The 16,007-nt window shown below is 33.2% G+C and overlaps 2 protein-coding genes across 10 annotated transcripts in view; one reads left to right on the forward strand and one right to left on the reverse strand.

The window, feature by feature from the left end:
- LOC117159654 (PDZ and LIM domain protein 4) lies at positions 1 to 2,969 on the forward strand. Its single transcript, XM_033339671.2, has 3 exons — positions 1 to 398; positions 1,679 to 1,797; positions 2,449 to 2,969. The coding sequence occupies exons 2-3, from the start codon at positions 1,699 to 1,701 to the stop codon at positions 2,626 to 2,628; spliced, it is 279 nt and encodes a 92-aa protein (XP_033195562.1). The 5' UTR covers positions 1 to 398; positions 1,679 to 1,698; the 3' UTR covers positions 2,629 to 2,969.
- A 943-nt stretch (positions 2,970 to 3,912) lies between these two features.
- Positions 3,913 to 16,007, reverse strand: part of LOC117159653 (dual 3',5'-cyclic-AMP and -GMP phosphodiesterase 11) — a 142,464-nt gene continuing 130,369 nt past the window's right edge. For 7 of the 9 annotated variants that reach the window (XM_076618968.1, XM_076618970.1, XM_076618969.1 and 4 more), the window contains 12 exons: positions 14,488 to 14,883; positions 11,585 to 11,833; positions 11,280 to 11,390; positions 11,090 to 11,187; positions 10,923 to 10,986; positions 10,594 to 10,829; positions 10,396 to 10,495; positions 9,994 to 10,248; positions 9,804 to 9,913; positions 9,310 to 9,715; positions 8,634 to 8,717; positions 3,913 to 7,204 (listed from right to left, as the gene is read on the reverse strand). In XM_076618968.1, coding sequence (XP_076475083.1) covers positions 7,031 to 7,204; positions 8,634 to 8,717; positions 9,310 to 9,715; positions 9,804 to 9,913; positions 9,994 to 10,248; positions 10,396 to 10,495; positions 10,594 to 10,829; positions 10,923 to 10,986; positions 11,090 to 11,187; positions 11,280 to 11,390; positions 11,585 to 11,833; positions 14,488 to 14,883 — 2,283 coding nt within the window. In that variant the 3' untranslated portion in view covers positions 3,913 to 7,030. The remainder of the gene's footprint in view (positions 7,205 to 8,633; positions 8,718 to 9,309; positions 9,716 to 9,803; positions 9,914 to 9,993; positions 10,249 to 10,395; positions 10,496 to 10,593; positions 10,830 to 10,922; positions 10,987 to 11,089; positions 11,188 to 11,279; positions 11,391 to 11,584; positions 11,834 to 14,487; positions 14,884 to 16,007) is intronic. The other 2 variants (XR_013058545.1, XR_013058546.1) reach the window with 2 other exon arrangements.

The raw sequence follows: 16,007 nt of genomic DNA on the forward strand, positions 1-16,007 counted from the left end.
ATTACAACCCGTATAGATAGAACCGATAAATGCAATTAGAAAGGGGTGGAGTGTGTTTGGTTTCAGCCGCATGTCTAGCACGGTCTCGCAACGCTTGTTGCATCTGAAATAGTATGTAGGGTATAATGTGTCTATAGTACGAAATTCGAAGCTGGCCACGGCATTGTATTCGCTGCACTTGCTCTAGAATAGTGCAAATGGTGATATAGCGAATTAAGTCATGATCAGCTTTCGGGCATTGGCCATCGTTTATTTATGTGCGCATACTCGTGACACATCGTACATGCTATCGACGGATATCTGTCTCCGCGACATTTCGCTCTTTGATCGAGCTTCTTCAGAGTTCGTATCCTTTTATCGAAATTCGAAGGATTTTTCGTATTGTCGTATTACTTGAGGTGAGTGAAAGAAATTGATTTCTTTTCTTCCATCTGTCTACCACTGTGTAACGCTTGAATTGCGAGCATTTGCGTACAAATAAGTCGATTTTCAAATAAACGGACTTCGTTAAGCGCGATAACAAAATAGAGTAAAGATTACGCGTGATTAAAAAATCATAAACAACGAGACATGGTGTGTTAATAATCGGTTTTCAGTATCGATGAATCGAACAAGTGTTTGACATGGATTTTCGAAAAAAAATTATACACAATTTTGCACTCACAAGAGACACTTAACGAGTCACGGGTTTAAGTATATCAAATTATCGCGTTCAGCTTTGTTTATAATCATCTATTGTTATCTGTTAATCGAGTTAACTGATGACTCGGATCCTTAGTTTTTTAAATATAATAATTTCTTTATTTAAGAATCCCGTATCTTTTTATGTGTAGTTTTATTTATACCGCAAATAAGTTACGTGATATTAAGGTTTGAAGAATTAAAATCGATCTATTTGAAATAGAGTTGCCTTTGTGAACATTCACTCTCGTGATTAGGGAAATTTCTAATTAAACGAGGATTCGATTAGGCTAAAGGGTTGAACCTCTGTCACCAATTTTATGTTCTTTATAAATTGAAACTGTTAGTACATATACATTTCTATTTTTAATTTCGTCAACGCTGCATAAAACGTTGGAAAGTACTGCCCCGATCGTCCAATTTGTGGAAATGTTTGACTGACTTTCTTCCTACATCGTATCTCATAAATCGACTAAGAAACTTTCCTACAAACTCCACTTCCGATAAATCGTTAAACGATCGGTAGGTAACTTCCGATTAATTGCAAGATTCTTGTTAACTTTTTCATCCTTGTGCCTTGAAAACTTTCCAATAACGCGTATAGTAACATTCTCTGATAACATTTAAACGTTTGGAGTTACTTTTACTGAGAGGAAATACACAAACACCTAAGATACTCACAGTGAAAAAAAGATCGATACATAATATCCAAACGATCGATATTAAAATAGAAGAATAAAAAAAACTAAAACGAGTTAATTATCTATCAGTGATAAAAAAATTTCCTCAATATACAGTTTACCTTTATGCTAATTTCGTTAGTTACAATGCATCGTAATTTCACTTTACGGTAAATTTTCAAAATTCTTTTTACGTAATTTATTTTTTACAACAGTTTCAAAGAAGAAAGGTTACTGTACTTTAACGATTTCTATCACTGTACATTAATTTGCAACTGTTTTTAATTATATTATTAAATCTCGTGTCTTTGTTACAGGCGATCATCTTTCAATTACTATGGACGTTGATATAAAACTCTCTAGAAGCAGCAATCAAGCTTGGGGCTTTCGATTGTCCGGAGGGGCTGACTTTAGTTTTCCGATGACTGTTGTCAGAGTAATATATAGCATGTACTTTACTCTAATCTACTAATATTCATTGCAATCGTACAAGAATCGCGCTAGTAAGTCGATTAATAATTCTCATACGTGTTAAATACATCGTGTTTTTCGATTAGAAGCGTGGATCGCGCCACAATTCGATAATATCGTATATTTGGAAAAAACTATCGCGGAAAATATTCACGTTTTCTGCTTTAGAGATTTTTATCGACATTGCATTCGTATCGGATCGCGTGACCTCGTTTTCCTTCGGCCTGAATCCTACGGCCGGCCCAGCGGAACATCGTTCTGAGAAAAGAGGAAATCATTAATCGAATCGTAGATGAGAAACTGCTGGATATTTGTGAATCTCAACAAATTTTCGTCGGCGGTAGTTTCGTCCTTGGCTTGCATTTCGCTGTTACCTCGAGTTTCCACGGCGAGATCTCTAATAGCAAAATTCGACTTCGCTATAATCACTTTGATAACACATTTTCTCTGAAGCTTTTTTATTCGATTGCAAATCTTGTAAGTTGTAGCAGTTGCTATGATGGTATCTACAACGCATGTAACAATATGTGACTGTAGTAACGTTTTAGTGAAAGTATGCAATGTTCGAATAATCATTGAAATTTAATCAAATAAAACGTCTTCTTTTAATTAAAAGGTATCTCTCGGGGGATTGGCCGATCAAGCTGGGTTAAAAGCTGGCGACATAGTGACTAAAGTGAATGGCGAAGCTATACAGCATTTGAGGCACTGCGAAGTTCGTGAACGCCTTGTCAATTCCGGAAATGAAATCATGTTGTCGGTCGTGCGAAATCTGAAATTTAAACGAGCCGTTTAACGAAAATATTCATCAACACGCATCTCGCTGCGCGATACCGATAATCATTCTATTTTTGTAAACAATACGATGAGGATAAACGTTTTATTATTGACAGTCAATTGTACACAATATTAATTAGCTACAGGATACAATCGTATCAATATTCCTTGATCAATATTAAACTCCAATTTTTACGATCTACAAAGTTTTGTTATTATTAAAGTATATTGGTAATCATGCTCGATAAATCCGTATCATTGTACATACCTTGTATCAACATTTTACCATACCACGGTGTTGACTGGTAATTGCAAAAGAATTTCGAAGAAGAAATAAATCGTCAACCTACTCAAGAGTAACCGAATGTTTTATTTTCGATTGTATTAATCGATGTTACCTTTAATTTGAAACTGTAATAAAAATATTATTTGTTGGCTATTTTTCATGATGGTTCTGGCATCGGTAATCAAGGTCCATCGAGACAAGCTTGCAACATCATGTTGTCGTTACGTGTCAGCGATTGACCCACATTGCAAAATACAATTTGTCAACTATTGATCCGGCCTCCTCTATGATCGTACATACCTTCTCTGGCTATGAGTCATCAGTCCGTTAAGGTGACGTTTTAAAGTACAATTAATCGTTCTATTCAAATGACGGATCAAGACTTTGTATTGTATTGCGCTTAAGAAGAATTAATACCAAAAGGTCCCAATTGCATATTTTATTTTTATATCTTTACTATTTAACATCAAATTTATAATTGATAATCCATATACGCCGTATATTATCTAGTTACATGACATCGAGAATGCTTCTGACAGTTGAAATATGTAGAACAAGCGGAATATTGCAGATTGAAAAGATTAAAATGTAGAGATCGAAAACTGATGAGTATACATATACGTATAAATTTTAATATTTACATCTAGCACAACTGTAGCTTTCATTTTACTTTTTATCTTTATTGTATAATTAGATCGTCATAATTTAGTAAAATCGTATATACATACATATATCTTCCTTTTGTCAAGAGAAAGGCAACAGGTGATGGATTTCGTATTTTTAGTTGGAGTGGGATATACGTAAATCGGGGCAATGAACTTTGTGGTGAACTTGTAGTTCGAAAATTTTTTATATTACTATCTAGATAATTCTTTTCTTTTTTTTAATCTAACAAGTTAGTTGCAGACAGAATATGGTAACAAACATTTTTTCGACAGTATACTGTCTAGATTATCTAGAGTATTAGATACGGTAAACCGTACGAATGAACTGAATGAATTCGTGTATCAAGTTGAATAAAATATTCATATGGTTTCTTTATTTAACATAGGCACCTTCGCGAAACTCAATGATACATTAACATATTAAGAATACTGTAATTCCATGCAATACGAATATTTCCTTCGAAAGTTTAGAAGAAATAACGGGGAAAGAACGTTTTCCGATTATCAAAATAACGAAAAGAAAAAAAAAAGAAAGAAACGCAAGCGTGTAAATTATTGTCACGTATTAAAATTCACGTGTTAATGAACAAACTCAGAAGTAAATGTATCAGTGATTTTTTAATAATAGAAACACGTGATAGAATAAAGTAAATATTAATTGAAGAATCGACATAAATTTTAAGTGTGAAAATATCGTATCGATATTGCAGAGGTAAATTTTCGAAAATAATCTTTTATAAGACTAGGTTTAAACGTACATATACATATATGTATGTATGTATGTATTAATAGTGATATTTACTGGTGTTACAGTGCATTCAATCTATAGGATATGATTTGAAAAACGGGAAAATAAAATGACTAAAGATAAGTTATAGATATATCACATAATTTAGTCTTGTTTTAATATATTAAATGTTCGGTATAATATATGACTCTCATACTATATGTTAAATCATAACGTAAACAACATACACGCTAAACAACTCCATTTTGACGTATCAATAATTTACACGAAAACTGTACATTATATCGCTTCTGTAGGCATAACATTCACTCGCACTGTAACAGACACACGGAATAATTTTTATCACACTTCTTACACATTCCTACTCCAATTATAGAGTCATTGAAATTGACAATTCATTAATGATTAGAAAAAAAAGAACATTCGAACGATAAAAGGAACATATATAAAATACGGACTACCAATATAAGTAACGATCACACGCGAACGAATCCTGAAGTGTTTTCGTCTTCGCAAAGCTACGTTTCTACCTTGAGGTTGGATATGTAACTCTGACAATATGCAACACTGCGAAATCGACAGAGGCCTTCCAAAAAATGAGTATCCTTCGATGATACAAATGGATATTTAGTAAACAAAAAATTTACTAAAATATCATGCTTGCGACGCACCGCCTAGCCAAACGTGTTTAAACTTCGCCTTTTAACGTCATTTATTTAGTTCCAAGCCTCGATATATCAATGTGTGTGTGCCAGTGTACAGATCACTGATATAACACACAAGTCAGAATTTTTAACAACATTAATAAAATCGCAATGATATGTTCATTCTTTTGATCCGTAATTTATGATAATCGTTAATATACATTTACGATATAACAAGAACTTGTCTATTCGAAATTATAGAGACACATATTATACAGACGTGGCGTTTCTTACAAATATTTCCTAAATCTTAATTGTTATACTCTGAAACGATAGCTTTGCGCGAAGAGGAAAACGATTACTCGAATCTAAACGATGTTACAAAACATTCAAAATAAGCAAGATAAGCAACGAGAAAATTAATTCCCGTTACATCTAATCACTAATCGTAATAATTAGCACGCGCAACAGCATTTGAAATCGTTGCGGTATCGAGTAATAAAAATCACGATTGGCCTTTATGTATAAACGTACACTTTGGTTTATGAATACATTATATAATTACACGAACGACTCGATCTTGGTCGGACGAGTCCATAAATCGGAGACAAGTTCCCTGTAAACGCGATCTCAAGACAGAACTGTGTATTCTTTATCCGCATTTACGTAATTATCGTGGAATCATCTGTCTCGCTATAATTGAAGACCTGTAATTTTGTCAAAGAACGAGATTCATATACACACATCCTTAACATCTTATAAGCATTTTTCTACTCACTTTGTTACTTATGTATTTACAGTTTCATATCTTATTTACTAAGAATTTAATAAGCCATACTCGTATAAAATTTGTATAACTATCAATGTTCCCTGTTAACAAAAATAAAAATAACGTCGTTTTCTTATCGCTTAAAATACTGCAAACGGACATATCTACAACATATTATAATTACACGTATAATGAGAAAAATGAAAGTAAATTTTGGACAAGCGACTCTTTGATCAAGCAATACATACTTTGATAATACGCATTTTAGTTTCAATACGTATTCAAAATTCAATTTCGCGTTTTTACTTGTTCCATCTCGTTTCGCGAAAGGCTTTGTTTAGATTTTTGAATAAAACAATGTCATTGTCATTTTATGAGTTCTACGAACGAAAAAAGAAGGAAGAAAAGAAGCGTTTAATGAGCGAACAGTATTATTTTATCTACTTCGATAGCACCGTCATTTCATCCTTCGCATGAAATTCTAGTGGATTACGCAATTTTATATATTTCCGCTGAAAAATACATTGCCGTAATTAATCGTCGATATTATATTTATACGTAAAAGCATAAAATATGTCACAAGCCACAGGTCTTCAATTCGCAATAGAATTCGCACACGAAGAGAAAAGAAGCTTTCTACGATCCTATTGGATTTCTCATATTCTATCGTTCTTCTTCTTCGTCCTCTCTGGACATCAAAGATCTGCCATAGTAAGTATACGTACAATACGATCAGGTACAAGAGTAGCATCTCGGGGTTGATCTGTTTTTAGAGAGGACGAAGCTTCTTGATCGTCTTAAACTAATCACCTTCAGCCTCCTTGATTTCTCTGATTTCATCGACCAACGTATAAAGCGTACACGATAATCTTGCTAGAAATAATTTTTATTCTTTTAAGATACTCGAACGAACGTAGGACGAATTATTTGCATTAAATTTCGACTTGGAATCACATGCAAATAAATAAAACTGGCAAACATTTGACACATACGATTAACGATCCATCGAAACAAACGAAGTTTTACATATGGCTTTGAAGAACTTTTTCTTTATATTTGTAATACTATGAACCATCGATACAAAGAACGTGCCGCGATGATCAATATTAATGAATAAATTAACTCACGATGTTTGTAATACCTAGTATCGAGACGAAGGTGTGAAGCTCTTCAAACGTATGACAGTGATCATCATCTGCTGCTCCCTTTGACATCGTGTTCTGTTTATTCTTCGTTCTAAAAAAACAGGTAGAAACTATCCGTGTACATTTGTCTCCATTTCATGTTTCCGCGTCCATCGAAGTAATGACTACTGGTCCGCCTGTTCCCTAGTTTCTTCGGTATCGGACACTGACAGCGTCCTATCGTGATTCGTGCAGTTGTCTGTTTTACATTTGGATTCCGCGATCTCGAGCCAATGTTGTTTATTCTTTCTAACACCTTCGACCAGTGGTTCCAATTTATCCGATAATAAAGCGAATGCCTATTTACAAAAGGTCACTTTATATTTAAGGACGTTCGGTTTAACAATAGCAGGAAATATTTGTAACGTGTTGAAACAACAAGAATCCAAATACTAATTTATCGAAACTAACAGCGTGTAATTAATTCAGGCAAGATGAGATTATTACGAAAAGTAGAAAGCATTGCGCTAAACTAACATAAAGGAAATAAATAGAAGACTATCGTATATTAATGAAACGAGACAATAAAGAAATCATAGAAAAGTGGCAAGTCAATTTCGATTCTAGTGAAATTATTGTATCATTTTGTCATCATTAATCATTATCAAGTAACGTTGTATTTACTATAGTAGGTAAATATTAAATTCGTGAACCTTCTCCCCCATATTTAATGTAGTGAAATAACGTAACGTGAAAGCAACAAAACTGTATATAATATTGCAGATGGATATAATGCTAAAACATATTAGTTTACGATTTAAAAAGACAGTATAATTTTTTACAACATTTCTGATTTTGTGAACGCTACATTAATGTTAATATACAGGATGATCCACGCGATTGATTCGAGTTATAACTTCCTTACCAATGAAGTTACAGAAAAGTGTTAAAAGAGAGAGACGAATGGAGAGATGAAAAGAGTACTACACATTCGTGGGACCATGTTTGTTTTTTCATTTAGAACTGCAATGGTGAATGCGCAATCAACAACTGTATTCTTTTTCTAAATGGAAATTTATATCCTTTTACATAGACAGAGTCCTCTTATTTGTTCTACGTAGAAAGCTACTGGCATACAATGGTGAAAAAATTAGTTACTGAGATATTTTAAAAAAATGTCTTTATCGAAGAAGATGCTCAAATGCTTCTCCATTGCACTGTAAACATTTCAGACAATACTTTCCAATTGTTTCTATAACTGAGTTAAGGTGATCTCCGGTTATTGCTACACACTGCAATATTATCCGTTGCGTTGCATCCGCTGCAGAATTTATGGCATTTGAAGCGATGAATCACTATGAAGCGTTCGAGAATCTCCTTCGATAAAGATATTTTTTTTTAAATATCACGATTATTAATAGTTTCTTTAAAACTGTACTTATTGAAGTATTGACTTTTTTACGTAGAATGACAAGAGGAATGTATCTACGTGAAAAAATGTATACGTTTCCATTAAAAAAAAATAACGTAATTGTTGATTGCACATGTACCATTTAAGTTCTAAAAAGAACATGATCTTTTTCTTTTAATATATTTCTGTAACTGCACCGGTAATGGAGTTATAATTTGAAGCAATTGTCTGAATTACCCTATTATTATATTTCTTTTACTGGTGTATTAACTTAAATGATCGATAATATGATTTAACGATAAGTTAAAAATTGTAACAAATATGATTGCTTTTTAGATGGTATTTTGCTATTGTCGATAGCGTAGAAAGCTAGTTACCTCGTAAATAGGGAGGCATATCGAATCGATGAAGCCAACTTGCATCATTGGCAGTTGGTCCTCCTTTTCCCGGTTCATAATGTCCTGCAATATCATATGAGTAACGGTGCTATTTTTGAATCATGAATAATTAACTAATTGTAATATGTACAATATTGTAAGCAGAAATAACTTATAACTGTTAGTAGTAGTAATAATTAGAAAATCATTAGTTATAAAATAATGTATTATATCATGCTGGATTAAAATAAAACAAAATATATTAAGTAGCAAATGGTTTATCTATAAAAATTTAATAATGACTTCTATCAAATATACCTTTAGTTGATACCACAGATTTTTATTAGTAAGAACAAGAATTATTGGTTTACCATAACATGTTATTCTTACTGTTTTGTATACAATTACTCAAAAATCAAAGAATTAATCGTCTCAATTTTAAATGTTACGTATCATTAGGTCTGATTTTCTAGTACTTTAATATTATATTATATTTAATAATGCGCGATAGAAAAGTTCATTTCTCTACAAAAACTTCACTTAGAAAGATACATAATACATCTAATGCTGTTATTTTAATTACTGTCTTTTATAATTAGGTTAATGTCTACATTGTTTCCTGTTACTTATAACTACGTTATAATTAAATACTAAAATTTAATTTAGCGATACATACAATAGGAGTGATATTGAGAGTCCGCCTTTCGATATCTCCTTGTTCAAAAAATTCGCTGCTAACTAATTCTGCCACTCTCTTTTCAACATCCCAAGGCTTAGTTATGGCTGCCAAATCACAAACGGTCATCAACATCCCTCTTAAAAGTTCTCGCTGATCACTGTAAGCCCAATTGTAACTTCCACCTTGAGCTAAGGTAAGGAAAGCCCCTCTTCTTCGGAAGTAAACCGCTAGATCGGTAGAGAGGATTGCTTCTTCGAGAACTTTTACCACACGAGAATATTCTTCGGGAGATAAATTTGATAAAATTTGATTTCCTTGACTACTTAATATCATAAGACACTGATCAAAGTGATGATGTTCCATCGTTGAAGTTGAGTAAAGCTGCGCCAATGGCGATGATGCTCTGTTAGTCAAAGATTTTCCCCCTTTGTATTACCTTAATTTTTTACTGAAGCAAAAATATGTTTTCTCCTCGGAACGTTTGTACTTACTTGATTTGGAAAGAATTATTCGTGCCCCGGTGGTCCAGATCGTGACACAAACAAGCAATAATTAACGCGAGACATTCAATTTCTCCAAAAATTTTCCACCATTGCGTGGCCTAAAAAATAATACAAATTTATCGTTCGTTTTTAACATAATTCCATTCAATTTAAACTTAATGGCATTACGTTTACTTACAGTTAGAATGGCAAACATCATCTGCGCAACATTGAATGCGTGACGCCAATTGTGATATGTGACGTTTCGGTAATTCTTTTTTACACTAAGAAGCCAACGACAAAGAACGTCGTAGTCGATATGAAAACGTTCTACGAAGTCAAGATCCAAAAACATTCGAAGACAAGCTGTTAGAGTTTGATTGTCTTCCATATGAATGTCATCGAATTTAAAATCGTGCAATTTAAAATACGCTGCAGAAGGCACTCTTAAACCCTAGAAGTGGGAATCGGATTTATTTTGTGCTATATAAAGTACGTGAACGTCATTCAACAGTAATTTTCGAATTCTTTGAAGAAGAAATAAAAGAAAAGTCAAATACGTTTGATCTTTACTATATCCAGTTTATAAAGCTAGACTTACCCTTAATCTTTGTGCATCTTCCAATGATGCAGAAGCATGGTAACTGAGCACTTCTAACGTGACACTCTGTTTGGCCATCGCTATTACAGCTTTCTCATACCTAAAGAAATGATTAAACAAAATCAATCCTAGGGAATTCATTCGTTCCAATCGATTAATTATCAAACGGTTTCAACAGTTTATTTCTTGCATATTTACATGTGCGTATTGTGAATTCCCATGCCACAGAAAATAGCAAATGCCTCGACGAAGTTCTCGTCATTCTTCGTAAAGAGAAGATCGTCGAACTTGTTGATGAGTTGAATGACGCCGATAATCTGACCCGATGAGTTCTTGATGGGCATGCAGAGAATAGTACGATGTCTAAAACCAGAACCATCATCTACTGAAGGATCGAATCTTGGATCTTCGTAGGCGTTCGGTATATTCACGGTCTAAGGAAACGCAATAAAATATTTTCGGTTATAAATTGTGAAATCGGACAAAGTATTACGATAATACATTGCTCTGTTAACCAGTGCATTTACCTCGCCTGTAGTAGCGACATAACAAGTGATGCCGACATTTATAGGGAATCTGCCCTCGAATGGACTGCGTGAACAAAACCGAATACATATAAGGTTTCCGAGGAAATTGAATTATTGCTGGTAATTGAGTGAAGAGAAATGAGAACGTAATTACAAACTTCATTCACCTAGTGCGAGAATCTGAATCCTCGCCGGTGAGGTCGTTCGCCTCGAAATCAAACACTCGTGAGAAACTGCCCTTTGATGCCTTATGCACGAGAAGAACCTGTACAGAATATTGGATTTTACATTAAAAATGTTCTCTTCTCTGTATACGATACAAAGTACGTATATACCCGAGAAGGAGAACGCGTTTACCTGTACTCGTTGACACTGTATCAAGGATTGCGTATGCGTTAGAATCCTTAAAACCATATGTTCTATCGTGCTCTGCTCTTCGAAAATCATCCTAGCCAAGTCCAACAGAACCTACACAGTAGCGAATAAAACACGCGTTTAAAATCACCAGCTTGTATCAAAGGCACAAAAGAAAATGGAAAGACCATAAACACGAGATTATAAATAATCTATGCATTATTCCTTATATTGTTTCATTATTTGTTACTCGTTACACGCGTGTAATTTCACCAGTTACAGAGTATTCCGTTTCTTCATCAACTGACCTGATTTCTTTTCACTTCTAATTGACTTTTTTCATACAGCTGCGCATTCCTTAATCCAATTCCACAGAATTGCAAGTATCCAGCGAAAATCTTTTCGTCTTGCGTAGTAAATTGACTTTCACCACCGAGTTTGTTGATAACTTGTGCAACTCCAATAACATCTCCGTTGCAATCCTTTATTGGCATACATAAAAGGGCTCTGGTTCTGTATCCCGTTAATGCATCAATTTCACGATTGAACCTCGCGTCCTAAGAACATATCATATTTATTAACATATAAGGAATAATTACACGATACAATAAATAATGCTTCGGATAGTCATTTGATTCGAGGAATAGCACTAATTTTCAAACCAGTCCTTGTGCAAACGTATATATACACAGCTTCACTCGAATTATTCGAACGACACACGTCTTTTATACATCTCTTTGCTTCTACTATAAAAATTACGTAAGAGTGCTTTGCTATTGTTGACGCATACGATTCTTTATTGGAACAATGAACACTGTCTTCATTGTACCATTAGTTAGAAATTGTACGTGTCATAGATTTCAATTATTCGAGAAATGTACATCGACTATTGATATCGTTCGTACAATTGTGACCACTAACACAAGTTTAGATGTATAGTAAGTTATTGGATCGACGCAATAGTAAACTATAAACAGATTTGAAATTTTGGAACTATATTATATTAGAGAAGATAGAGGAACAAAATTAAGAGCTTCTAAATATGTAAATATCAATTAACCATTTTATACACCTTGATACAGAGTTAAAATTTTAATATTTTGTATCGATCTAGCAGTTAAATTTTATCTTGCAATACACGTGAAATCGACGAATCAATTCTCCATAGAGAAATAAATTATAGCTGATAATTCGTAGATCTGACGTCTAGGGACTAATAATTGCCGTAGTAAAATCACTTATCGTTGGTAATGTTATACAAAGAAAGTACAATGGAACAACGATAAATAAATAAAATAAGATCTTTTAAATATTGATATATAAGTACGAAACTCAAACGCAGTTCTTGATAGTTATTAGTTGCGCGGTAATTAAAACTAAAATAAGTTAAGTATTTAATTAAACTTAGATACTTCAGAAATACGACGTCTTAAAACGTTATGAGTAATTGATTATTAAAGAATTTAATGGAAACGTCGATAGTTTGAAGTTGGAGAACTGTAACGAAATAAGATTTCAAGAACTTTAATAATGTGCTTTAGCTGTTACCAGTTTTCATTGGAATAAGAAATACAACTACGTAACTTCAGAAAGGTAATAAAATGAAATAAAATTCATAATTGGAAATAAACGAAATGTAATTTTAACGAACATTATTATTCTATGGTATTTTATGTTATTTAATATTTAAAAAAAGGATTAATTTGTAATATTTACACATATTGCGTTACTTGATTTACATATAATCATTGATCCTTCTATTTCAATCCTTTCTTAGGTATTGGTAATTACACTAATTAATTATAGATTAATTATGTTAGTATACTTCTTAAGCTCATGGTACGCGAAATATCAGACGAAAGAATATTTGATAAGCATACAATACTTAACAAAAAATAGAAACATTTTAAATTTTCAAGACTGAAGTCCTTACAACGAATGCTCTCTGTGAATTCTAATTAGTTTTCAATTTTTACTAGTTTGACATTTTATGTATTAATATTGTAATGATGCTGATTTAAAATATTCAATGTATTAACGTGTTTCGTATAATTTTCGTTTTTTTCATTCAAATTACTGCGTCACGATTATATTACGGAGCATAGATTTATTACACTAAATAATCTAAATTGATTTTTTTCTATCCTCGAGTTTACAATTTATTCAGATATGGATATTCGGTAATTGGTTTAGCGATTAAGTAATCTAAATAGGATTTGAAACCGATATATTTCAAGGTGTTAGAAATGAAAATGTCGAATAAAACTGTTGCGCGGTTCTAGAATATTCAAAACTGTGGCAATTAATGCCTCTGTTCTCCTTATCTTAGAAAGTAAGAATGTTACTAATCGCAAATATGTTTGCCGTAGTTATTAATACGTTTCGCATCGTCTATCGAAAATACAAAAAAGAAGAGTGAGAAATTAAAAACTGGACAAACATTACGTGGCGGACTAAAAATTTTGACACTACAGTAGAACCCGAGCGTTTATCGTATGTTTGCATTTGGATTTACAAACACAGATTTTTGGATTTGCCAAAATATTATGAACGCTTCGTTATACAATAAAACCGTATTACGCCACAACTGATGAAAATATTGGGGATACGTCAGACGTAACGCACAATTTAGTCGGCTACCAACGCAACTTTAACCTGCGCAAAATTTATTGGCGTTTGCTCAGTTTTCCTACATTGTACCTAAAAAAGCAAAGATTAGGTAATCCATCCTTAAATAACAATTAGAAACACAGTTTCACTTAAATTATTCTCTGATAATATATTTCTCCCAAAACATTGATATTTAATAAAATACGTCCTCTCTTTGTTTCTTTTATACGTACTTAACAGATAAATAAAATCATAGTGTATAAATCAAAATATTATATAAATAAAACTACGGATCATGTTATTGTTAACTGTATACAGTTAAAAATATGAGAGAGATCCAGAAAAATGTTCTAGACGACGCTTGTAGAATTTTCGTATAAGGCACAGGAAGGCTGCGACTAAATTTTCAAATGGAATCTTGTAATCCCTTATCATTGTCTTTTATTTCTGTAAACAGTAAATTTTTTCGTTTCTCCGATTGTGAAATACTTTCGAAAACACATATATAGTCAGTCTAATATATTACGTTATCTAATACCTATCTAATATCGTCATACAATCTTGTACTGGTTTTTGCAAAGTAAATAGTAAATCCCCTTGCCTTGTAAGCGTCTGGTATGTTAACAGGTTCTCCGCTTTCGGCGACGTAACCGACAATTCCCGTGCCCCACGGAATTTTGATCTCGTCCTTTTTCTCCATTTCGAGCAGTGTCGATCTCGAACATACGTCAAACAACTTGGACACTAGGCATCTGCTTCTCGAGTATCCTGTTCCACGTTGCTCGGAGCTTCCGTTTCCCGTTTTCCCTGAATTTGCATTATCAGTCGAATGGTTCGACGAGGAATCGTAATTTTGCGAAGAAGGCATGCAACCGCCGCCTCTTTCGCCTTGAACAAGGAACAGAGAACCACGATCGGCATGTAGCAAGGTGCTGACATTCTGCAAGATCTTGTGACACAGCGATCTCACGTCCAACTCGTTACAGATATCCTTCACCTACGAGCAAATTCGTTGTCATTGAATATTGTTCGATGGAAGCCAAGCATCGAGGAAAATCACGCCGAAACACCATTTTCTCTGCAACGATACTGTTGTACCCAACGTACTGTTGTGTACAAGTTTTTCAAAGCAAATAGAATTCTGTCCCTTCTATTAGTTACGCCTTGGTAGTCTTGTATCAAAGGCGTCAATTAATTCCTACTACTGGAAAACTCAATTACCAAACTTTCTAACGTTGCTCAGTAAGTAAATTGCAAGTTTTAGAAGAAGCTGTCGATGAGTCGAAGATAAAGAAAAACATCGTTGAAGTGCCGTGTAATTACGTCTGTGCACTATACCGTTCGTTTAAAAGTATCCAACCAGTTGATTATTTCTAACAGTACGAAACTCGGGCAACAGGAGTGAGAATTACAGACGAAAAGGTCTGCGATGAGTTTACTCTTTACCGCTATCGTTGCGTAGATAGGGTAGAATATTTAATAAAATTGATTTTAGAGACCAACATGAAAAATTAACGTTTGTGCGTGTGTAAATTTTATAAATTGCTTTGACAATTGCTTGTAAATGCTCTGTGATTGATATTTGATGCATCGACAAATCGTACATTTAATTAATAAATATACGTCCCTGGCAAGTCTTTTAGCAAATTATTAAATTTGTTATCTTATTATTTTTTATAATCATTAATTTACTGTTATTAAAAAGCAGACATTTCAGTGTTTACTAGAAATCAGACAATTCAACCGGATACACAAAATAAAGTTTATTTAAGAATATTTAAGGATATATCGCATTTATTCTAAAAAACATATGTAACTTCACTAAGCTTCTTCACATCGTCAATAATATAAACAATCAATAAGCAAACTTGTAATATCAAGTGACGAAGAAAAATGTAGTCCTTGCAAATGGGTCAAAAGCACAGCTTTAAAGCGGCAAAAGGTAGACGAAAATTTCATTAAGCAATGATTTTGAATGATGTATCATATAGTGCACATGTACCTAAAAGCGAAGATCTTTTGTAAAAGACAAAAAATCTAGTTTTAAAGGACCTACTTTTAAATTTTATAGTACGTTTGGTACATTTTTTCATGTCCCTCTTTCCTATAAAAATGATTAAT

This window comes from Bombus vancouverensis, chromosome 5 (assembly GCF_051014615.1).
Source record: "Bombus vancouverensis nearcticus chromosome 5, iyBomVanc1_principal, whole genome shotgun sequence".
Taxonomy (NCBI): domain Eukaryota; kingdom Metazoa; phylum Arthropoda; class Insecta; order Hymenoptera; family Apidae; genus Bombus; species Bombus vancouverensis.